We start from the raw sequence: 23,807 nt of genomic DNA, 5'->3' as shown, positions 1-23,807 counted from the left end.
GGCGTGTCATGTCATCGTTGCACTTCCATACGTCATACATCCTTGAGGTTTGACGCCTGCGTCACCCACACTCCTTCAAGCTGCGTTCCCATCACCCAGTGGCTCCCTGTGCCCCTCCCCCTCTGGCCCCGCCTCCTCCTGCCATCCACTCTTGCTGACGTCTGAGGGTCCACCTGCCTGTTCTCATACATCCTATAAGACGCGTGCTCCTGGGTTTGGCTTCCGTGTTCACCTTCATGGCTGTGGGCCACCTCGGTGTGGCGTGGACGTGTATTTCCTATCGGTGGTGCCGTATGAATGTGCCGCCGTTGGTTTATTTTATCCTATTGCTGGACGTCACTGTTGTTTCCAGTTTGGGGCCATTATGAAAAATGAATCCAGTCCAAACATCTGTACGCGAGCCCTTCTGTGGACATCCACTTCCTTTTCCCTTGAGTGCGTGTGCCTGGGGTGGAATGGCTATGTCTGGTGCATGTAAAGTGTTCATGCTGCCCTTCGTGCAGGTGGATGGTCAGTGAATGATTCCTCCATCTGGGGTAGGAAGTGATGGGGCTGGGCAGGCAGCAGGTGGGCTAGCGGGTGGACCCGTCTCCTCCCCAGACCTGTTCTCACGCCTCCCCTTTCCGCCCTTCTGACAGAGCTGCTTCGTATTTACCTAGTTCTGGCTCAAGGTTTCTGCAAAGATTTTCTTTGAAGAATGTGTCCTGCTTCTAAAAATAAAACCTCGATGCTCCCGGGGCCCTTCTGATGCGGGGAGTTCTCCCAGGTGCTTGGTATTCCTGTCATCTGCTTCAGTTCAGACTCGACGCCCAGCGAAATGCGGTTGGATCTGTTCTGGAGGCAGCAACACTGACACCACGAATTGGGGTTGAAGGCCATGAAGAGGTCCTGGCATTCCTGAGGCCACATCAGGCTGCTCCGTACTGGGCCCTCTGTCTGGCCTCCAGCCGTCACTTACCTGTGAAAACACATGTGGAGGGCTTCCCTGGTGGTGCAGTGGTTGAGAATCTGCCTGCCAGTGCAGGGGACACGGGTTCGAGCCCAGGTCTGGGAATGTCCCACATGCCGCGGAGCAACTAGGCCCGTGAGCCACAACTACTGAGCCTGCGCGTCTGGAGCCTGTGCTCCGCAGCAGGAGAGGCCACCGCAGTGAGAGGCCCGCGCACCGCCATGAGGAGTGGCCCCCGCTTGCCGCAACTAGAGAAAGCCCTCGCGGAAACGAAGACCCAACACAGCCAAAAATAAATTAATTAATTAATTTTTAAAAATAAAAACACATGTTGATCCCTTCAAGGTCAAATGTTTTCTAGGGCACAGCGGCCCATGGATTCGCAGAGCTTACGTCACGGGCTTGTGCCCTGTGGGGATGAGTCATCCCTCTGGAGCGTCCCTGTGTCTGTGCCTCGTGTATGTCTGCAGAACTTGCCTCCAGGACTTTAGTTCCCTGGGTGTGTTGACCCAGGACCTTGTGTGTAAGACCCAGAAACTGCCCTTGGGTGGTTTTGTGATGGGTGGAGGTGTGGGATCAGTGACAGCAGAGCCGTCCGGGAAGGATTTGTTGAAGGGTAGATGGGTTTGGCCAGGGTTAGAGGAGCCAGAGGGAACCTTCCAGGTAAGGTGAGTAGCATGCCGAGCTGAGTGTGCCGAATTTGGGGAGGGGACCTGTTAGCTGGCCTTCGGGACCCTTGTAGCTGGGGGTTGGGTGGGAATGAAGCAGGGCGTTGAACAAGTGGGCTTTTTTCCAAGAGGTCGGGGGGCACCTCGGACCACCATTTGAAGTTGAGGCAATGGGGCCTGGGTTCTAAGTGAAAGGACTGCTGTAGGTTCTTTGGTGGCTGGTGAGTGAGTCCGGGCTGCACAGTGATTCTCTGCCCTGTGTGTGCATTAGAATTCCGGAAGAGCTTTTTAAAAATACTGCTGAATCTCCAGGGTGGGACCGTGTTATTCAAAAGCCTCTCCAGGTGGTTGGCATTGGCATCCAGGGTGGGGAAACTGTTAAGAGGAGCCCTTTGGGGTGCAGGGGTGCCGGGTGTGACCATGGGGTGGAGCGTGGGAGGTGGAGATTGGAAATGGAAGGGAGCCAGAGAGAAGAGGTGTCAACACACCAGCGGGGCTCAGACTTAAAGGTAAAGGAAGAGGATAAATAACATTAATAACAATAGCCCTCACTGAGGACAGTGGTTATCAGAGGGGCGATATTGGGGGACACTTGGCAGTGCCTGGAGACATTTGGGTTGTCTGGGAGTGGGGATGCCCCGAGCTTCTGGCGGGTGGAGGCCAGGGGTGCTGCCAGGCATCCTGCAGTGGGCAGGGCGGTCCCCCGCAGAGCACGGTCCCACCCAGAGTGTTTCTGGCACCAAGAGCAGGAAACCCTGCCTTGGGGAGAGCTGTGTGCCGGCTCTTCCCTAAGCACGCGGCATGAACCAGCAGATTTTATCCACATGCTCTGAAGAGGTCAAGAGTGTAATTTTCCCCAAGTTATAGACAAGGAAGTGGAGGCCCCAGGAAGTTAAGTTACGCCCATCTGAGGGCTTCCACCAGGGATGAAGGGGAGGTCATCGAAGGTGAGCGGGTGGTGACCTGGGTTTTGAGTAAATGCCAACGCCTCCAAGTGAAAATGCAGAGACTTTGTGGTGTGCAGGAGACTTTGTAAGTTGGTTCGAGTCCCTGGTACATCCCTCTTTGGGGACATCAGTGCTGGGCCGGCCGGCGTTCCATCTCCAGGCACGATGACGAGGAATGGTCCTTACTGAGCGCCTCCTATGCGCTCACCTGGTGAGCCAGATTTTACTCTCTTCCTGCTGCAGGTGATACAGATAGACGCTCAGAGAGGTTAAGTCACTTGTCCAAGAGCACACAGCTGGAGCTGCTGGTCACACTCTGATCTGGCCCCAAAACCCTGTGTTTCTTCCTTCTTTGGAGGATGCTGTCAGCCTTAATTTAGTCCCGCCTACAGGGGAGGAGTCGGAGGAGGAAGACTCTGGTGATAAAGGATCAGGTGAGGAACGCTAGAAGGCCAAGCAGGGCCTCAGGGAACAGAGCTGGGCCTTTCCACATCCAGGCTGGAGGCAAGGTGCTGAGCGTGCAAACCTGCATTGTCTCCCCTTTGTGGTGCCGGATGAAAGGAACTGCTTATCTCCTAGGCTGTAGAGACGGTTGGCCTGGGGGGAGAGGATGAGCTTGTATCCGCTCACAACAAACGTTTCCAAAGCAGCCTTTTCCTCCCTGGTGTTTTCCCAGTATTCTTGTAAGTCGAGGAATGAGGGAAGGTGGGATCCGGCTTGTGCCAGAAGACATATTAACGCCCTAAATGCCCATCAGCAGGCTGTCTGGCCTGCAGGCCTCTGCCCTCCCCGCCGGCCTGTCACTCCCTCAGCCGGCCTTTCTCCGGACAGCGGGTCCCATCGAATCTCTGTTGTATCCGGAGCTGTGCTCCCCTGCCCGCTCCGTCTCCATGTCCCTGGGGAGCCCGAGTGCCCCTTGCAGGCTTATCTGTCACCCTCAGCTGCTTTCCCACTCGGCTTCTAAGCAGCTGGAAATTTCTGTCGGGGTTGTGCCTCTTCACTGTCACTACGTTGGGTGTCTTTCTGTGTTACTAAATATTTGTTCCTTTGGCTCATGTCCTGCTGCAGACCGGTTGGGCCCCCTCAGAAGGAACCTGATCTCGTGGCCTCGGAGCCCCTGCGGTGGAGCCCGGGGCAGGGGGCTGTCCCCGGTTCTCCCCGCAGCTTAGGGGGCACTGGCCTCCTATTTTCTAATGGTTCTAGTGTGTTCTCAGTGAGTCGAAATGTTCGGAGAGCTCCGGAATCTTGGTGAGAGTAGCTTGTTGCACACCCCGACTTACTTGGTTGCCACCGAGAAATGCCTCTGCGGGGCGCTTGCGGTGACTTAGCAAGATTTCCCACAGTAGCACTCGGGATATAGAGGTCCGATTGCCCCCGGCATCAGACTCAGCTGTCAGGAATGTGAGGTGAGTGGCGGTTGGGCGATGGCCAGGTAGTTTGGGATCGTAGGAGAGAGTGTTCCGGAAGTGTGGAGGCAAGACCACACTTTGCAGAGGCCGGGACTCTGTTTTGGGGTCTTGACTTTCATTTGCTTCGCGGAGTTCCATTTGTTAGATGTGACAGAAAGAGAGGAAGCCGGGGAAAAGTTCGCTGGGGGCAGGAGGCCACGCCGGCCAAGGAGAGTGAAGGAAGGTCTGAGAAGCCGAATCTGTGTCCACACCCCTAGGAGGGTGTGTGACTTTCCTGAGACCGCCAGAACAAACTGCTACAAACTGGGTCACTCAACACAACCGAAATTCATTCCCTCCTGGCTCTGGAGGCCTGAAGTCCAGGATTGAGGTGTCGGTAGGGCTGGCTCCTTCTGAGGCCGCGAGGGAGAGGCTGTCCCGGGCCTCTCTCCTTGGCTTGCAGACGGCCGCCTTCTCCCTGTCTCCATGTCATCTTCACCCTGTGCCCACATTTCCCCATTTTGTGAGGACACCTGTCCTATTGGAGGAGGGCCCACCCGTAGCACTTTATCTGAACGTGGTCATCCGCAAAGACCCTGTTTCCAAACAAGGTTGTATTTGCAGGTATGGAAGTTAGGACTTCAGTATCCTTTGCGGGGGACACAGTTCAACTCATAACAAGAGGGTATTAGAAAAACGTGACCATATGTGACTTCTCAGTGCCGTCCTCTCCCCAACCTGGTGGCTTTTAGGTTTTAGCCAAAAGATGCTTGCTTAAGTGCTTGACCTGAACCCCGTGGTCGGGCCTGAAATAGCTCAAGCAAATGGAAATAAGGTACAGTGATACTGAACTTTCACGACCCACAACCCACAGTTGTTGTAACTAGCAATGGAGATAGAATTTATGGAGTGATTAGTGGTTTATAAAGAAACTATACTACCTCATTTAGTAAAGCACCTGTGAGCCAAGGAAGTTTAGTTCTTTGCTGCAGTGAAACTCACAGCATTCCAGACCACGGTGGTGTGTAAAAAAACAGGTGTGTCTCGAACTTGGTGAAAAGTACAGGGCTTATGCGTGAACTGGGTCAGTGTAAACAGCATGACCACAAACTCTGTGGGGGTGTGTACCGTGCCTGGGGGCCCCCGTGCCCTGTGTGTGCACACGTGATTCCCACGTGCAAGCTCTCTCTCTGGTCCTCTTGCACTTGGGAACAGTGAGGCACAAAGGTCAGACTGAGCATGGCTACGTTGGTGAGTGGTCAGGTGGGTTTCTTCTGAAGTGTGACCTTGACCTGAGTCAACCTGAGTGGCAAGAGTTGTCAGCAAGTGAAGTTTGCAGGACAGAGCTTGCCAGCCAGAGGGAACTGCCGGTGCAAGGGTCCTGGGACAGAAATGAGTTAAATTCAGAAACTGAGTGCGCTAGAAGGAAACGGGGCCGTGGAAGAGCAGGTGGGGCCATAGTCACGTAGTCCCAATAAGGAGGTTCGAGACTGCAGGGAAATGCCCCTGGAGAGACTTACTTTGCTGAGGGGCCCAGCTGCTCTAAGGAGAATGGTTTCGTGGTGTGTTTTGGGGGTCGGAGGAGCAGGGAGACCAGGTGGGAGGCTGCTGAGGTGAGTCCAGAGAGAGATGAGATGCTCAGCTGGGAGCAGAGAGCAGAGAGCAGAAGTCAGATCCACATACTTCGGAGGTGGAATCGCTTGGACTTGTGGAACTGCCTGGATTTTTGAGGGGTTTTGACAGAGTCCGTATGGTTCCCAGAGCGTAATTTATACTCTGCCCCTTTACAGGAAGAGTGTGCCAGTCCCTATACACTGTCCTGGCACTCATTTTTTCTTTTTTATTAATTTATTTATTTTGGGCTGTGTTGGGTCTTCGTTTCTGTGCAAGGGCTTTCTCTAGTTGTGGCAAGCGGGGGCCACTCTTCATCGCGGTGCGCGGGCCTCTTACTATCACGGCCTCTCGTTGCGGAGCACAGGCTCCAGACGCGCAGGCTCAGTAGTTGCGGCTCACGGGCCTAGTTGCTCCACGGCGTGTGGGATCCTCCCAGACCAGGGCTTGAACCCGCATCCCCTGCACTAGCAGGCAGACTCCCAACCACCGCGCCACCAGGGAAGCCCCCTGGCACTCATTTTTAAATAAACAGAGACCCACCATATTTCTGGAAGAAAAGATACAATAGTATAAAGATGTCACTTCTTACCATTGCTGTGCCAACAGAAACAAAAACCCAGTGGGGTAACTTTTTTGAAGGAATGAAGAGGTGGGAAGACATATCACTTAATTACTCCCAGGTTCATTTGGAGGGAAAAAAAACAGGTTCAAATAACTGATAGGAGGAGACTTTGAAATAGAATGGTTCTTGGGGGCTGGTCCTTCCAGATGGCCAAACTTGGTAAAGCTCCCGGAGTTACATAAGGGCTGGTGTTGTTATAAAAATAGGCAGACTCATGACATGGAATTGGCCAGATTCAAACCCTGGTGTCTCTATACACATTTAAAAAGCATTAAGATGACATCACGGAGGGGACAGATTGTTCGGGAACCGATAAAGGAGTAATCGCTTAGCTGTTTGCTAATTAATTTTGTAAAGCTCCTTGCTGAGCAGCAAAATAAATTCTTTGTACGTTGATGTCAGTCCACACACCATTTTTTTTTTAAATAGAGGAAAATAGATGTGAAATGTTTATCAAATTTTTCATTAGGGGAGCCTTTTCTGTGCTTCAGGGTGAAATTACAAAGGAAGGATTGATAGGGTCAGAGAACTGAGACTTTACCTAGAGTTAGCAAATGGATGGGTGTGCGTGAGCAACAGTGGGGAAGATACTTGAAACTGATATGAAATTTCAGACTCTAATCAAGCATAGGATGCAAAATGATAGTCACGAAGCAGGAAATAAGACGTCGTCCATATTTGAAAGTTTCTGACCGATGGTCAAAGGAATGTGAATTTAAACTTGGTATTTCGTTGCCCAGTTGTCATATTAGGGAAGGTTTTCTCAAATGGCTGGCAGAAGGGTGAAAAGGGACCCCTGGTGCTGTTGCGAGGATAAATGTCTGCAGCTTTCCAGGAAAGCATTTGGCAATGCTTTGTCCCCTACTAGAAAGTCATCTTAAGAAAAGAATCCACAATTCAGAGGAAGATTAGGGATAAAGATGGCCGCCAACCACCCTGCCGTTTATAGTGGTGGAAAGTTAGGAGCCTTCTGTGAGCAGCAGGTCAGGGTGCCCCCCCTCCTCAGACCTGAAAACGAGCCCCGCTGGTCGGAGCTTTAGTGATGACTTTCCATCAGGAATGATTCTGTTCTTGAATCAGGTCCCGCTGCTCGCCGCATACGAAATCAGTGCTCACAAGTGTTGGTAGAAAGCAAAGATGCCCTTAATCGGAGTGCTGGCAGTCTGGGGGGATGGTGGACTCAGCGTCCCCCCAAAACCACCTCCAGAGATTCTGCTTAGCCATGAAAGCTTTTGAAGGGAAACAGGGAAGTCATCTCAGTTAGTCACTGAGGTAGGGGGGTCAGCGCTGTGGCCATCCCCCACTGTGTGCAGGCTTGCATGCAGGCTTGTGTACAGGCTTGTCAGCTCCTCCTGGTCTATCTTTAGATACTATTTTGTTCACAGTTTGTTGGCGAAATTACTGAAGGGGGAGCTAGGGAAGAGATCTCGTCTTCCGTTAATTACTTATTCTTCATTTCTACTTCTTCCATCTACGGAAGGAACCAACAGGTTAGGCAGAGTATTTCGTGATCAAAAGATTTGAAAGGTGTGCTAGGGCCAGAGGTGAGTAGTGCATGGGGGCACCTGGTTTAAGGTTAGTGACAGGACGGAGGGGCCTCCTGCAGAGAGCTCTTTCCTGCAAAGGGCTTTCTCCTGCCAAAAACGACTGCCAGTTCTCAGACACTGGCTGTCCAGCCGGTCAGCTCAATTCGGACACTCTCTACCTGGAGATGAAGTCTGGTCCCACAGGTTGAGGGCTCAGTCCCACAAGACTGCCCCCCACCTCCCCGCTTCAGACGCCCATGACAAGTCCAGGTTGTCACCTGTGCTTCTGACCAACTGGCTATAGATTGGGGCTTGCCGTGACCCTCCCTCCTTGGGTTTGATTAATTTGCCAGAGCAGCTCACAGAAGTCAAACATTTTACTAATTAGATTACAGGTTTAGTATAACAGGATATAACTCTGGAACAGCCAGATGGGAGAGACACGGAAGGCAAGGCATAGAGAAAGAGTGGGGAGCTTCCACGCCCTCTCCTAGCAACCCCGCCCCAAATCTCCGTGTGTTCACCAGCCCAGAGGCGTTCAGAACTCCAGCCTTGGGACTTTACCGGGGGCTCATTATACAGACATGATTGATTAAATCATTGGCCACCTGTAATCTATGCAGCTGTGCAGCCTCTCTCCCCTCCGCAGAAGCCAGAGGGCAGGACTGAAAGCCCCCATCCTTAGGTTACCTGGGGGCGGCCCCAAAGTCACCTCATTAACATAACAAAAGATACTTTAACTGCTCTATTTGCTTAAGAAATCCCCCAGGGTTTTGGGAGCTCTGTGCCAGAAATAGAACACAGACATATATATATATATAATATAATATATATATTTATTTATTTACTATATATATTATATACTATAAATCACAATATCACAGTCGGGTATCCTCTGTTTCCTAGTTAGTAGAATCATGAGGCCAGGAGGAATAGGAGTGCATTTTTTTCAGTTATTGGGAAAATGACTTTCCCCAAGTCATGGAGCTGGAATTGGGAAGGCTGGATTTAGATCCACTGGGATTAATACATCGTTCTAGGCGCTCAGTCAAGTGTTGGAAAGTGTTCGGAATTAACCCCACAGATGGCATACTGTTATACATGCTCAGAAAATGGCCTTTCAAGGCTGGAAAGAACCTGCTGGACACATGGTGTTTGGGAAGGAGACTGGAAGTTGATTTTATAAAATGTGTGTGTTTTTTTTTTTTAATTACAAAAAGTAGAAGACTTAGGAAAAATAAAGAACAAAATGAGCCATATGACTGGCATACCTGGGCGTGGTTGCTGTCAGCATGTGGTGTGAACATTACTCTTCTTTTTTCTAGTAAATATACATTTCTGAGAACAAAGTGGAATGAGTTTTATTGTGAAGTTTGTGGATTTCATTTTTCTCAGCGTTCTGTCGTGTGCGTTTTCCATTCTGTTGAGTATTAGAAAACAAATTTTAACAACTGCGTAACCCGTCCTGGAGGTAGAACCCCGCCTGGATCACTGTAAACAGTGCTGTACATAAGTCACTTCACCTACGTCTTTGATTTCCCAAGGACAGATCGTTTGAGGGGTATTGGGATGGGAGACAAGAAGAATCCTGTCCTCTCTCCTTCCCTTAATAAATATTGATGAAGTATATAGATCAGTGATTGGTTTATTACCCTGGATATCTCAGTTCGTAGTTCATGGACACCATAGAACTTCTGTCAAGAAATTCGTTCATTCCATGAGTTTCTTTGGTTGCTTGCTGGGCTAGATGCCAGATCCTCGATAAATGGGTGGATAAAACTGGAACAGTTCTTCCATCCAGGGGAGGGTGTGGCTGAGAGGCAGCAGTGAACCAGTCAGCTGAGCACTGACCTCGCCTCGGTCCTCAGGAGCTGGGCCGCACGTAGCCGTCTCTCTCCCAGCTCTGGGGGCCCATCGACAGGCTCTCACTGTATTTGCTGGTTGTTTCCAGTGGTACCGTCTGGTGGGCGTGGCTCTGGTCTCTGCCTGGGGAGTGTTCTCACCCTGCTCATCACCCGCCCCCCACCCCCCTACCACTTTGGTCTCTGCAACTCCTGCCTCCTCCCCCGTCTTCACTTAAACTTGAGCCTCAGATGTGGCACATGTATCACTAATGAGAACCATCAATAGATTTGGGGGCATCATGAAGCCTTAGGAGCTGCCTCCCCAGGCAAGCTAGCTTGTCTGAACCCGGCATTTTCATCTGAGTCTCAGAAATGAACCCCGGGGAAAACCTCTTTCAATAAAAACCGTCAGTTTCCTCACCTGTAAAATGAGTGGCACCAGCTACTTTGTGTTCCCCAGAATGGTAGCTAAGATGAACTTTAAAAAAATGTTTTAAGTTAATATATACTAGAAAAGATTTATCAGTATATCTAAGGAAGACCTTTCTTTTTAGAGGATAGAAGCTTCCTTTTTAAAGATATAGAAAGCTGCCTTTAAAATAACTTTCTTGAATAAACTTACATTGTTAAAGTAGGTTGGTTTAAAGAGAAGTATTAAATAATTTGATTTTTTAAAACATTTATTTATTTATCTATTTATCTATCTATCTATCTGTTTATTTAGCTAGCTAGCTAGCTGCTCCGGGTCTTAGTTCTGGCGTGCGGGATCTAGTTCCCTGACCAGGGATCGAACCCGGGCCCCCTGAATTGGGAGCACGGAGTCTTAACCACTGGACCACCAGGGAAGCCCAGTAATTTGATTTTTTTTTGAAGGAAGACAGTAGATCAATGGTTAATGTTTGGAAACCACAAGTCCTTCCAGTGCTTGTGTTTTGCAGTTTTGTTGAACTCATCAAACGGGGGTCAGGAATCTGAGTCTACCCCCAACCAGCCCATCAAGTGAATGGGCCTCTCTTCTCATGTCTTTTGTAACATCTGCAGAGATAATCGTGCTTTTTCTTTCTGGTCGCTGGCTGGGGACCAGAGTGGGGAAGTTTTTCTAGTCCGGGCTGATCACAAGATTTTACTTCCCAGCCTGTCTGCTGCAGCTCTTCCCATGTGACTCGGGGAGGCTGACCCCACCCCACCAGACCTCCTAAACCCCATGCTTGGGGAGCACTTGACATGCACGTGTCGGGTCATCTTTGAACTCCTTGCCATTGTTTGTCAGCAGCAGGGTGATGGGACAGGAGGACATGTGGGTGGAAGGCATCCACATAGCACACACGGTGTGTTGGGCAAACCAAGGTGTCTGGGCTTCCAGCCCCATGCAGGCCCAGAAGGTCCCGAGCAGGCCCGGAAGGTGTGGTGGAGGCATCACCCCTCCCCCTCCTCTTGGGGTCAGTTTCACACACATTGTCATCCCAACTAAATGATCAGCAGTTGAGGGAGAAGACCAGGTCTCCATCCACTTGTGTCTTTGGTGGTCCCCGCTGCACGGTGATGCTGAATCAATGTTTGGGTGGAGCATTTGTCCTTTAACAGACGACACCACACACCAGCTTGGGCCGGGCACTGTGCTTGCTGCTGGAGGATGACAGAGGAGCCAGGTATCCAGTTGGCTTTCGAGGAAACGAGGGTAGTTTGTCAGGGAACTAAGAAATCACGTGCAGAATCACAGCTGTGATGCCCAGATTGCAAGCAGTTAAGTGTCCAGAGAAGATGACGGATGAGTCCCCAGAGAGCTCAGAGAAGAGGTAGGATTCCATCTGCAAAGGCACTGTTTGACGGGGGTCTCTCTCAAATGGGTAGGTTCTAACGTAGCAGAAACTGGGGGCACTGTTGGGTCTTCAGGTCAGTGGGGTGCGGAGAGAGATGGAGGCTTAAGGTCGGGGGATGGTGGGGGTGTTTGGACCAGAGTGAAAGAAACAGTCGCTGTGCTTGGCGAGCTCAGGGCATCCAAACGAGAGTGTGACGCGGACATGGAGGGTGAGTTAGTGCAAGGAGGGTCTGGAAAGACGAGCCAGGTTTGGATTGACGTCTGCAGACTGTAGGAGCCTCTGAAGAGGCTGAGATTGTTGTTGTTTTGTTTTTTTAATTAATTTATTTTTTATTTTATTTTATTTTTGGCTGCTTTGGGTCTTCGTTGCTGTGCGCGGGCTTTCTCTAGTTGCGGCGAGCAGGGGCCACTCTTTGTTGCAGTGCACGGGCTTCTCATTGCAGTGGCTTCTCTTGTTGCGGAGCACGGGCTCTAGGCGTGTGAGCTTCAGTAGTTGTGGCACGTGGGCTCAGTAGTTGTGGCTCGCGGGCTTATTTGCTCCGTGGCATGTGAGAGCTTCCCAGAACAGGGATCGAACTGTGTCCCCTGAATTGGCAGGCGGATTCTTAACCACTGTGCCACCAGGGAAGTCTGAGTTTGTTGTTTTTACCCAAGAAAATGATGGGGTTGGTCCAGCCCACCCTGAAGCACAGTCTCGCCACTGGGCATCAAGTCTGCTGGAGACAAGAAGCCAGGGCGTAAGAGGCGCAGGCCCCGCAGAGGCGGTGGAGAGGAGCTTGGCCACCCCTTCCCCTCCCTGACCCTTACCCACAACCCGTGATTCTCCAGGCTGATTTTCTTACTTTGTCACTGGCTGGTGAAAACACCCCGAGTTATTGGGCCAGCTCTCTCCAATGATCACACTTTACACCATAAAAGCAGCAAGTGAGAAGGGGGCACCCACAAGTGCGGGGTCCCCTCCCACGCACCCCGTAGAGCCTGAGGGGGTGTTGAGCTTGAGTCACCAGCTTTGCGTGGACAGAGAAGGCCTTGAACATGTGCATGTTGCCAGCCCAGCGCCTGCACACAAGAGCCTGTTCCTAGAAGTAGGTGCAGCTCTCGTGGGCTGCTCACCCAGGCAATGTGGTCCCCTGCTCGGGAGGCGCCCGGGGACCAGGACACACGATTCTGCCCGCGAACCTCATCACTCTGCCCAGATGGCCGGCTGGAGGCCTCCAATAGCTGCTGCTCATCAATTGAGGTCACAGTTGAACCAAAGTGAAATACATCCCAAACACTGGAACGGCCAGCTGATTCCCTGTGGTCCCCTCTCTCCGATGGGGCCATGCGCTTTCCCCCCAAAGGAGGCAGCCCTCCTCCAGGCCACCGGGCAGCGCTTTCGGCTCTGCTCCAGGTGGATACAGAAGGGTTCTGGAGATCAGGCTCCTGTAGGTGGGAGGAAGTGTCCCGCCACCGCAATGGGAAGGTTCGAATTTCGCTGTGTAGGACCGTGCTCTCGAAACCGGAGCCTGTGCCTTCCCTGCCAAGAGAGGAGAGCCTGGAAAGGGGACACCAGTCACGTTTTGCCTTTCCACTTGGGCCGTTGCCCAGACCGGTCGGGTCAAAGATCAGGAGGCGGGGGGAGCTGGGGTGCTGTTTGGAGTCTGTGGGATGGGCCTCCCTCCAGGGCAGTTTGCTTTAGAGGGAAAAAGATGTCGTAGATGTCCACAGGCGCGCAGATAGGCTCACTGTCACCCCGCTGGGTCACCACCAGCTCACCTTCCTCGCGGGCTCTTCCTCAACGTGGGGGGGTGTGAAACCAGATGTCCCTGGTCCATCCCTGCAGCCTGACCGGGCATGTCGGCTTCTCCGTGGCAGCCCGTTGGGTTGGGAGCCCAGGGCGTTGGGTTTCGGGCAGTTGCTCAAAGGAAGCAGATCAGCTTGGGAGGGAGGGTATCTCTGGATTACTTTCATCCTTGGGAACATGTTCTTTCTTGGGGAGAGAGTGAGGTGGGGACAGATGGGATGGAGTGCCTGTCCACAGAGCCTGGTGACTGACATCCCCCGGAGCGGGTAGAAACTCATGCTTTCTTTTTAACCCGGAGGAAAGATGATGAAATCAACATGAAACTCCTACTCCAGAAATTAAAGTCAAATGTGGAGAATGAGTCATCTTAAACAAGGCACGAACAGAATTCTCCAGGGAGTAGCCGAAGGCAGTCTCGATGCGCGATGCCCTCCTGCGGGAGGGGTCCAGGCCCAGCGCCTTCCTTCTGCACCTTCCTGGGTCTGGGCCACCCGGAGGACCTGGCGCTTGGCTGTGCACACGCTGGGGTCCTGACCAGGGTGTTCTCCATCCTGCAGATGCTCGTGTCCCGTTATTTTTCTTGGTTGGTTTGTTTTTAAATTGTTCCTCGGGCAGAACGTTGGCATACAGGCCCCCACAAGAATATTCTGGGATTCTAGGATCTGGGGAGCGGCAGATCCACAGGGGTAGCTGAGGGGCTGTGTGCGGGGTCGCGAGTTTGCCACCGGAATCTGTAAGTAAGTCTGTCCTTGTACAACGGTGTTGTCTGTTCAGAGGCCAGCCTCATAGTTACCAGGGAGGAGCTGGCAGCAGGCTCTTTTCTCTCTAAGTGAATTGGCCTTTATACTAAAGATAAGAAAAGCTCATTAGTTGTGACTCAGACATTAGTAAGCTTTAGCGTCCCGACTTCTTAGACCTGACTCCTACCACGTGGAGGTGAAGGGGGGAGTGGAGGCTTCCCAAGTCGAGGCGTGGCTTCGGGGATGGGGGATGCAGGGGCTTCCACAGCCTACCCTTCTGAGCTGTCCTGAGGTCCAGTGCCGGCCGCCCTGGCCGAGAGTGCATGCAGCTGCGGGCTGTCCCGGAGAGGTGGTGGCTCCTGGGGCCCGTGGGTGAAGTCCAGACCCTAGTGGAGGGTGGCCAAACTTGTAGGCCAAGCTGCCCAGGTACATCCCAGGTGCCCACGCAGCTAACCCGCCAGTGTTTCAGAAATGTATAACTTGGATTTCCAAGAGAGGGTAAGATTCCTAAATTTAGCCTGCTGAGTATAGTTAAGTCACATCAGCCATCTGGGGGGACATTTGACACTTTGGGGGATCTGGGCTCTTTCAAGGAGATTATCCCAGGGATACCTACCAGATAGCTCCAAAGCTGTATTCTTTATTTAAATGGAGTTCATTCGCTCATTCACGTTTGAGAGCCTGCTCTGTACAGGCCTGTCACAACCCAGGGAGCGAGGAAACAGGCTGAGTCCCGTGGCCTCGGGGAGCTTACGTTCTCTTGGAGAAATCAGGCTAGAAAGCGAAGAGCACAGGGTATATCTAGTGTTAAAAAGGAAAGTGGGGGAAGAGGGTGGGCTGAGGGGTGTTGCTGTTGCAGACGCTTGAACGCAGTGAGGGATCCAGTCTGGCGAATAATAGGCAGGGGCCTCCCAGGATGCAGGAACAGCATGTGCAAAGGCCCTGCAGTGGGAGGGAGAGAACTTCAAGAAACGGGACCAAAGAGCCAGCGGGACCCAGGATGCTGGCCTCGAGGGCACCGTAAGCACGAAGACTAAGGAGCTTTGGAGGGTTTTGAACAGAGTCCCGACTGGCTTTTTTTAAAGTCCGGACTGCTAATGGAGGGGTGGGCTGTGGGAAGGCAGAGCTGGACACGTGAGACCTGGTGGAAGGGAGCTGATTGATGAGTTGAGAGGTGACAGTGGCGTGGAGGTGCTGAGGGGAGCTCAGCCGGAGCTGCCCGTGGTGGCGTGCACACAGGCAGTGCACACCCTCCACGGAGAGGGGGTAAGGGAGGGGCCGCTGGGGAGGGACATGGGCTTTGGGGCCGGCTGAGTGAGCCCTTCACCTGTGGGCTGAGATGGTGAAGTTGGGGAGGAGGTTTGGGGCAAACCCCAAGTTGGGTTTGGACCTGGGAGGTGCTGGATGTCCATCAGTCCTAAAGGGGAGCCCTCGGTGATTGAATCTGGCGTTCAAGGGTCACTTGTCGGTGAGTGGGAGCCCAGCCACGGCCACCTGTGCTGTGAGGGGGCTCAGGCCGCCTGGGCATTTGGGTTTAGGGCTCCGTAGAGTTTTTCCCAGTCAATAGAAGACACACAGACACACACACACCTTCATTCCTGACGCGTCCCTCGTGGAAAGGCAGGTGATGAAGTTTTCCTGGTATTACTTTCCTAATTTAAAAATTTTTTGTTGTGAACATTTTGAAATATGTACATAAATAAGAAAATGGTAAAAATAATTAATAATGAAAGTAATAATAATAAAAATTAAATAAGAAAATAGAGAAATGGTTAAAAAATAGAAAAAACAGCATAGCGTATAGCAATATATACTAGTAGTATAACATGCAGTAAAATGCAGTGTTAGTGAACCTTTGTGAGCTCATTGTAGAGCAGATCAGAGCATCAGGTCGTCTACCCCCACGTTCTTTTCTTTTCTTTTTTTTACATCTCTAATGGAGTATAACTGCTTTACAATGGTGTGTTAGTTGCTGCTGTATAACAAAGCGAGTCAGCTATACATATACATATGTCCCCATATCTCCTCCCTCTTGGGTCTCCCTCCCACCCTCCCTATCCCACCCCTCTAGGTGGTCACAAAACACCGAGCTGATCTCTCTGTGCTATGCGGCTGCTTCCCACTAGCTATCTATTTTACATTTGGTAGTGTGTATATGTCCATGCCACTCTCTCACTTCATCCCAGCTTCCCCTTCCCCCTCCCCGCGTCCTCAAGTCCATTCTCTACGTCTGCGTCTTTATTCCTGCCCTGCCCCTAGGTTCTTCAGAACCATTTTTTTTTTAGATTCCATATATATGTGTTAGCACATGATACTTGTTTTTCTCTTTCTGACTTACTTCACTCTGTATGACAGACTCTGGGTCCATCCACCTCACTACAAATAACTCAGTTTCCCACATTATTTTCTAATGAAGCAGGGATTAATTCAAGTGGCGTGGCCTTGAACTTGGGCCGCTTGAATTTGAGGCTGCAGGATACTGGCTACAGAGCTGAGGTCAGCACATTGAGTCAACCTGGAGCTTGCAGGGCTGCGGGGAGGAGGGCGGAGCAGAAAGAGGGTGGGGAGAGAGAAGGCGCTTTTCCTGGTGCCACAGGTGAGGGCAGCGAGCTCCGGAAGGTGAAACACACATGCTTGAGAAGTGTGTCCCTGGTTCACATGGGGGTGGAGGTAAGTGATAAACCTGGGTGCCCAGGTGAGCCTAGCAGTGGAGGGCTCTGAGTGCCAGGGCGGGATGTCCACCTTTAAAAGCAAGTCACACCTGGAGGGTTTTGAGCTGCAGGAGGGACCTTTGAGAAAATTAAGGTCACATATGGATTGCACCAGGGAGGGAGTATTCAGGGATCTGACTGCCACAGGCAGCCGCAAAGGTGTGGTGAGCTCTGTGAAGCAGGGCGGGAAGCTGACAGCATCTTGTAGCTGCGCCTCCGTTGGGGTCTGGAGGAGGCGGAGACAGAGAGCCTCAGCCCTGAGCCCTCACCCTGAGGGTGTCAGCTCACGGAGGTGCCAGGAGGGGCGAGCCCCCAGGCGTGGCCCAGCCAGGCTGCCTGCCTGTCTTTCTCTGCTATAAAATAACATGCCCGAGGCGAAGGTTGGTGTCTGCACTCTCTGCAAATGTATTGGTGGATGTCAGGACTGGCTCCAAGGACGGTCTCCCCCTGCCCCTGGGAAAAGTTGCCATTCTGGGCAGCCCACGGGGCATTGAGCATCACGGGACAAAAGGGTCCTGGTCCCGAGGAAGAGAGAGTGAATGGGCGCATTGAAGCTTCTGTGAACGAGGCTCCTGGTGGTCCGGGAATCAGACTCAGACTTCAGTCGCCGGCTGGTAAGTGGCGACGTTGTCAGGGCCGTGCAGTTAGTGGCTTCCACCTTCCTTGAATGGCAAGCTCAGTGCGTGTATCTGTGTTTTAAAAGGACTGCACATCTCTTTATGCAGCTGCTAACACACAGCGGCTCAGGGTAATCACTGTGTCCCCCATCAGTGACAAAACAGAAACAAGGATCTGTCTCCCAGAGTCCCAGTGGTGGTCTGTGCTCTGTTCTCCCTGCCCAGCCCTGAGGCCCTGCTTTCCGCGGCCCTCCCCCCCCTCGCCCCCAGCCCTCCTGCCTTGTTGGCAGGGGCGGCAGGAATCTGATCGCTCTTAAATGTTAATTTCCGTTTTCCTTGGCCGCCCTTGGCAAGCTGTCCCGGTGTCCTGTAGGGGCCTCAGCTGAGTTCTCGGCTATCGCTCTCCCAGCCCTGGGTCAAATCCACCCCATCTGGACTTCAGCCAGCTCCTCTGTTGAGGACGTGGCCGTCTGTGCGGGGCTTTGAGGCGGGCGGGGGCTCGTCTGGATGTCCCCTCTCCGTTGGCATGTCCACCTGTGTCTCTCCCCTCCACCAGCTCTCTCAGCAGCTTCTCCTAAACTGTGTCAGTAGTTTTCAAAGACAGAACGGCATTGCTGCTTCCATTTATGTCATCAGAAGCCTCCTGGGGCTTCCCGGAGCGTCCAGGGCCGAGGCCAGACCCTTGGCCGTCACGATCTGGCCCCTGCCCTCCAGCTTCTGCTGTGCTCGGCCCGCCGTGTCCTCCAGGCCTGCGTGCCCTGCTCTGCCTGGCTATGCCCCCCGCCCACCCCGCTTAGAACCCAGGCGCACCTCACCTCCTCTGGGCAACTGGCCCGGTTCTGCGGAGCCTCGCTGCTACAGCAGGCCTTGGGGTCCTCGGGAGCAGGGCTGTGCAGTAAGGCCTCGACACTGCGCCCGTCTGGGCTTCTTCTAAAACCCTCCACTAGGTGCTCCGCACCCCCATGTTGAGTGGGACTCGGTAACACTCCCAAGGGCGGTGGGGGCCAGGACCGGGGCCTCGTTCTCTCCATCTCTCGAAGCGTGGTCAGGATGCGCTGCCCTGGGAGAGCCCTGGCGTCCTGTGTCCTGACACGCCCCGCTGCTGGGGTTCCCGTGTCCTGAGCAGGAGCCTGTGGGGTGGGGGGCCTGGAGGACGTGCAGCAGGAAGGGTGGTCCCCTCTCTGGGCGTGCCTCTCAGTCCCAGTCCCGGGAGCAGCCTGGCCTGGGCGGGGACCGTCAGATCCCGCAGCTAACTGCATCCCCTGGCCGTAACCCACAGCTCCTTCCCCTGTGCCGCCTCCCAGCTCCTTCCCCTGTGTCCGGCTGCCGCCTCCCAAGAGGCCCGGTCAGACCCAGAATCTCAGGTAGGAATTGTCATTAATGTGACAGCCCAGCCGTCACACACAGGCTGCGGGCTCAAAACCATCATAAAGCTCTCCTCCCCGCCCGCCCACCCACGAATCCCATTTTATCCTCTGCGTTGATTCCCGCCAGGAAACGAGTCTTCATCTTTTGGATCCGAAGTATTTTCACATTCTCTCGTCTCAGTAAACAGCTCCACACGCGGCCACAGGCTGCCTGGTCGGGGCAGAGCCGTGACAGCCCGGTGACCAGGTATCTGGTCTGGCTCCGACACAGCCTGTGCGGACAGAGCCGTGCGGCCACCGCGGCTGATGGGTGGGGGCCGGTGTCCCCGGCTAGAGGGTGGACCCTGCATGCGGAGGAGCCATGCAACTGCGTGGGGACCGGGAGACAACGCCGGGCAGCACTTCCTGGCCACAGCTGCCTCTGCCTCCAGCTGGGTCAGTGCTGTGCTCTCCTGGAGGCCCAGCTCTGTGCACAGTTCTGTGCAAAGAGGAGCCCGGGGGCGGGAAAGGGAGTCCGAGCGCGTGGTCACATCCGTTGTAACGGCACAGGGCAGGCATGGAAGTAATCTGGGATCCCACTCAGCTGGGGAAACCATCCAGGTGCTTCACCCCTTCCTTCAAATAACTGGCATGTTTGTGAGTGCTGATCCGTGAGTCACAAATAGAAGTGTGTGTGTGTGTGTGTGTGTGTGTGTGTGTGTCTGTGTGTGTCTGTGTCTGTGTGTGTCTGTGTATCTGTGTGTGTGTGTATCTGTGTGTCTCTGTGTATCTGTGTGTGTGTGTGTCTGTGTGTATCTGTGTGTGTGTGTCTGTGTCTGTGTGTATCTGTGTGTGTGTGTGTGTGTGTGTCTGTGTCTGTGTGTGTCTGTGTGTATCTGTGTGTGTGTGTGTGTGTGTGTGTGTGTGTGTCTATTTTGCGGGGGGTGTTCCGGATGGACTGGAGAACTCCAGGATGGGATGTGGGTGGGAGGAACGGCGGTCTGGGCGCAGGTTGGGCATGTATTTAAGGGACGTGTCACCCCCGGGCCCACCTTTGCTCCCTCCCCAGAGAGGCAGCCACTGCTGTCCCGCCTCCTTTGCATGTGTGTCTAGGCCCCCTGGCCCTGAGGATGACAGGGCCCTTGCTCTCCCCTTCTGCCCTCCGCACACGCAGCATGAGTCAGCTAGGGCTGCTGTAACAAAATGCCGTAGGATGGGGGGCTTACACAATGGAAATTTATTTCCTCACATTTCTGGAGTTTGCGAAGCCCAGGACCAAGGTGCTGATTTAGATCTTGGGTGAGGGCCCGATTCCTGGCTTGCAGACGGCTGCCTTCTTGCTGTGTCCTCACCTGGCAAACAGCAGAGAGAGAAGCGAGCTCTCTGGTGCCTCCTCCTGTAAGAGCCCTGATTCCACCCACCTCATCTAACCTCATCCCTCCCCGCCCCCCGGCAAAGACCTCTCCTCCAAATATAACCACACTGGGTGTTAGAACTTTAACAAATGAATTTGGAGGGGGACGCGCTCAGCCCATAACCCAGGTCTTCTCTCCAGGGTGTTCAGGTGCAGGAATGCGGCCTCTGTGGCCTCGGGATGACATGGAATCCACCTTGGAGCCACTGCCAGCGGGCCCCTCAGAGCCAGGACTGGGGCTGCTGATGCGCGCCTGCGTTGGCCGAGGCGGTGGGGGGGTTCCCGTAGTCACTGAGCCCTGCCCCTTGTTCTCAGCGCCTTGCCTGGGTTCTCTTTTTCTCCTTCACGCAAATCAAATCAGAACAGTGCTGTTACTATCCCATGTTACAAAGATGAAAGTGAATCTTGTGTAAGCTGTTTACCTCAGGGTCATCCCTGGGAGACACAGAGCGTGGATGCAAACTCCGTCTGCTTGCTGCATGGTTACTGCACGCAGAGCCTGGGGCCGGGCTGTGTCATCCCCGCTGCAGAAGCTGCAGAGGGTGGCGCTGGGCCCCCAGGTCCCTCACATGAGGAGGGCCACCCACCTGTGTCAGAAGACGAATTTCCAGCTGCCTGTGGACAGCAGTCAAAGAACAAGGGACCTGAGGACAGGTTACGTGAACCCAGCCATACTGGGGTGAAATTCACCTGCCCTTGGGTACCCCCCTGCTCCGAGTGCTGTGGCCCAGCTGTGGCCAGCTGTGGCCAGCTGGAGCGTTGCCTGCCCAGGTCCGCTCTGGGAGAGCATGTGAAGTTCCCTGCTCTGAAATTGGCTCCTGGCAGGTCCTTTCCTATCCGTTGGCCCTGGTGAGAGGTCTGCTTGGAGCCAGTCACCTTGTTCACCTCCAGAACCCGCCACATGCCCGGGTGCCCGTTTCCCAGAGAAACCGAGGCCTAAGGAGAGAATCTGCGTTCTTTCCCACAAACATTTCCTTTGCTGGCTTGGTAACAGCACAGTGATCCAGTGAATATACCACGTTTCGTCTGCAGAAGTCACACAAGAATACCTTATATCCACAAGTGGCCACGTGTGTCTTATTTGTGTTTGTTTATTTGGGGTCCAGGGAGGATTTAGGGAGCCGTCCCCTCAAACCCACTGCAGCGATGCCAAGTGCTGCTTGCCCAGCGGTGGCTGTTCCTACGATGGGACCAACCACTTTCTGGGCAGAAGGAGATTTAGTTCCCCTTCCCTGAACCCTGGAACTCGCGGTGTGGACAGATCCTGTTTTGTCCTCCTCTTTGACTAATGAAAGGGCCGGCCAGGCGCTCAAGCAGATCTCACAAGCCTCATTGTGCCCCAGGAAGAGGGAGTGCAAACAGCAGGATAGGGAACACTGCCGGGGCTGTGTGCAGCGACAGAACAGATGAGACGGGCATAAAGTGGGCATAGAATCCGGGGAGTGAGCCCTGCTCTGCTCCCTCGGGCCAGGAAAAGTGACACGGCCTCTGCAAGAAAGAGGATTCCCACTTGCCATCAGTTTACTCTTTAACCGTGTTTCACTTGCTCAAGGGAAATTCCTTTCTTCTTCCCCTGCTCACAGGAAGAAGCACGTTGCAGAGCTGATGCCGTAGCGCAGCATGGTTGCCTGAGACAGAAGCTTCAGCAATTGCTGGAATAACTGGAGGGGAAATATGAAACCTTAGCCGTTCACCCGGCAAGAGAGTTTCAAGATGGCAGCTCAGCGCATCCGAGCTGCCAACTCCAGCGGCCTCCCGCGGTGCAAGTCCGAGGGGACCTTGATTGACCTGAGTGAAGGGTTTTCAGAAACAAGCTTTAATGATGTCAAAGGTGAGCTCCTGGGAATAGCACTGGCTGGGGTTTGCAAGAGCTCTAAGACCCAAGGACTCCTCTACTTACAGGCTGCCAAGTTCACGTTCAGAGAATTAAATCTTAGCTCTCTAAACTTCATCATGTTATGAATTCAGCCCTGGAACAATACCCACTTGTTTTGTTTTGATGGGTTGGGAGGTTGTTTTGAATTTTCCTCTTTGTAATGAAACTTCTTGTTAATGCAGACTTTGTTTCTCTTTCCATGAGTTTTGGTGACATTAAGGTAAGAGCTTGGTGGCGTACAAAAGTAGGGGGAAGGAAAGTGTACTAAGTCGATGAGGTCCTGAGAGCCACTGCAGAATAAAAGGGGGTCCGGGGACAGGGGTCAGCACGCTTTCTCTGCAGAAGGTCAGAGAGTGAATACTTGAATCTGTGTAGGCCCTACGGCCTCTGTCACAGCTATTTAACTCCGAGATTGTAACGAGAAAGCAGTCACGGGCATGGCTGTGTTCCAGCAGAACTTTACAGAAACGGCCGGCTGAATTTGGCCCAGGGGCCAGAGTTTGCCAAGCCCTGGTTTAGAGGTGGCCCCAGGGTTTCCCTAACAGCCGCGTAAAACTGGGCTGGTGATAAAGCCTATCTTTTGGACACCGAGGTGGATGCCAGCGGGTCATTTTCCTTCTAGAGTCCATCCTGCCCTCACTGGCCACGGTCAGTGTCTCCCCTGAGCTTCCTGGCATCTTGTACTTCATCGCCCTCATCACCATCACCACCGTCAGTTGACTTTCCCACCGCGTTCACCGAATTCTGTTGAAATGATCCATTGCGCTGCCCACAGACAGCTCAACGGCAAGAGCTTTCGCTTTGCCTTTGTATCGTTAGCCCCTGGCACAAAATCGGTGCTAAATAAATATTTCCGGAGCTAATCTGCTGCCTCCCAGATAAAATCATGATGCACGACCCCGATGTACTAAATTCATACCGTGCCTGTTTCTGCCTTTCTTCTTCTCTCTTCCCGTTATCCTCAACTTCCCCTTCTTTCCTGTCTGTCCTTTAGGCTTGTGGCCCTGAGCATCGCTTAAAATGTTCTTTTAAACAAAAGCCTAGCAAGGGAATCATGAGGTTTTATTAATAAGAGCAGCGGACCTACTGGGTGTTGCTGTGAATAATCGCGCCGTTTGTTTTTCGTAGTCTGGTGATGGGCATTGTTTTCTTACTTGTAACCCAGCTAGTCATGGTTGAAGTGGGAAACTGGGAGCTCAAGTCATGCCGTTTGGGCTGGATTTTGAAACGAGGGGCAGAGAGCTGAATTTTAAAAGATGATGATGTTGATCTAGGAGGAGCTGTTATTCCTCAAAGAACACTGCAGCTAGGGGAGGAAGGCTGAGGAGGGGCTGGTTAGCTTGCGGGGGGGTCGGGGGGGGAGACCCCCTGACTCCACTGCCGAGGGGCAGGCTGTGGCCCAGGCAGCATTTCGGCCCAGCTGCTCCCCACACGTGCCGACGGTAAAAACGGCTTCAAGGCGGGAATCTATTCCAACCAGAATATCTGCTGCAGAATTTTCTGCCCTAATGAGTGTTTTTCCTGCATAAGACCCGAGGCAGAGGGTAGGAAATGTATTATTCAGCGAACTGAACCTCCTGACACCCAGGCATATTTTTCTTGTATTAAAATCAAGGTACCTGGGAATCTGGCAACACTCTCAGAATTCATTAAGATGGAATTCGATACGGATTTTCCTGCATTTGATTGGCCGGAAGCCCCAGCCTTGTGTACACCCCAGGTGTCTGTGTGGCCCTTGTCTGACAGAGGGCTGGTCTTGGAAGGGAGCTCACGCCGCGGTCCACTCCCACGGGGGGCACAACAGGAAGGGGCGCCGTCTCCCATCAGACAAGCCTCATCCTTGAGTGACATATCTATTACTGCTCCTCTCCTAAGGAGAGTGCTTGCAATTTTGAGTAAAACCAGTTTTATTCTCTGGTCTGGTAAGAAGACTAAAGTGA

The 23,807-nt window shown here is 53.0% G+C and overlaps 1 protein-coding gene across 3 annotated transcripts in view; it reads left to right on the top strand.

The window, feature by feature from the left end:
- The window catches only part of SH3BP4 (SH3 domain binding protein 4), a 94,942-nt gene that overhangs the window by 52,417 nt on the left and 18,718 nt on the right, over positions 1 to 23,807 (top strand). For 2 of the 3 annotated variants that reach the window (XM_060015880.1, XM_060015882.1), the window contains exon 2: positions 21,575 to 21,822. In XM_060015880.1, the coding sequence (XP_059871863.1) occupies positions 21,705 to 21,822 (118 nt within the window). In that variant the 5' untranslated portion in view covers positions 21,575 to 21,704. Of the gene's footprint in view, positions 1 to 1,600; positions 1,618 to 21,574; positions 21,823 to 23,807 lie in introns of those variants that run through there. The other variant, XM_060015881.1, reaches the window with a different exon arrangement.

The sequence above is a fragment of the Delphinus delphis genome, chromosome 7, assembly GCF_949987515.2.
Source record: "Delphinus delphis chromosome 7, mDelDel1.2, whole genome shotgun sequence".
NCBI lineage: Eukaryota > Metazoa > Chordata > Mammalia > Artiodactyla > Delphinidae > Delphinus > Delphinus delphis.
This window is presented reverse-complemented; position numbering and strand designations above follow the sequence as displayed.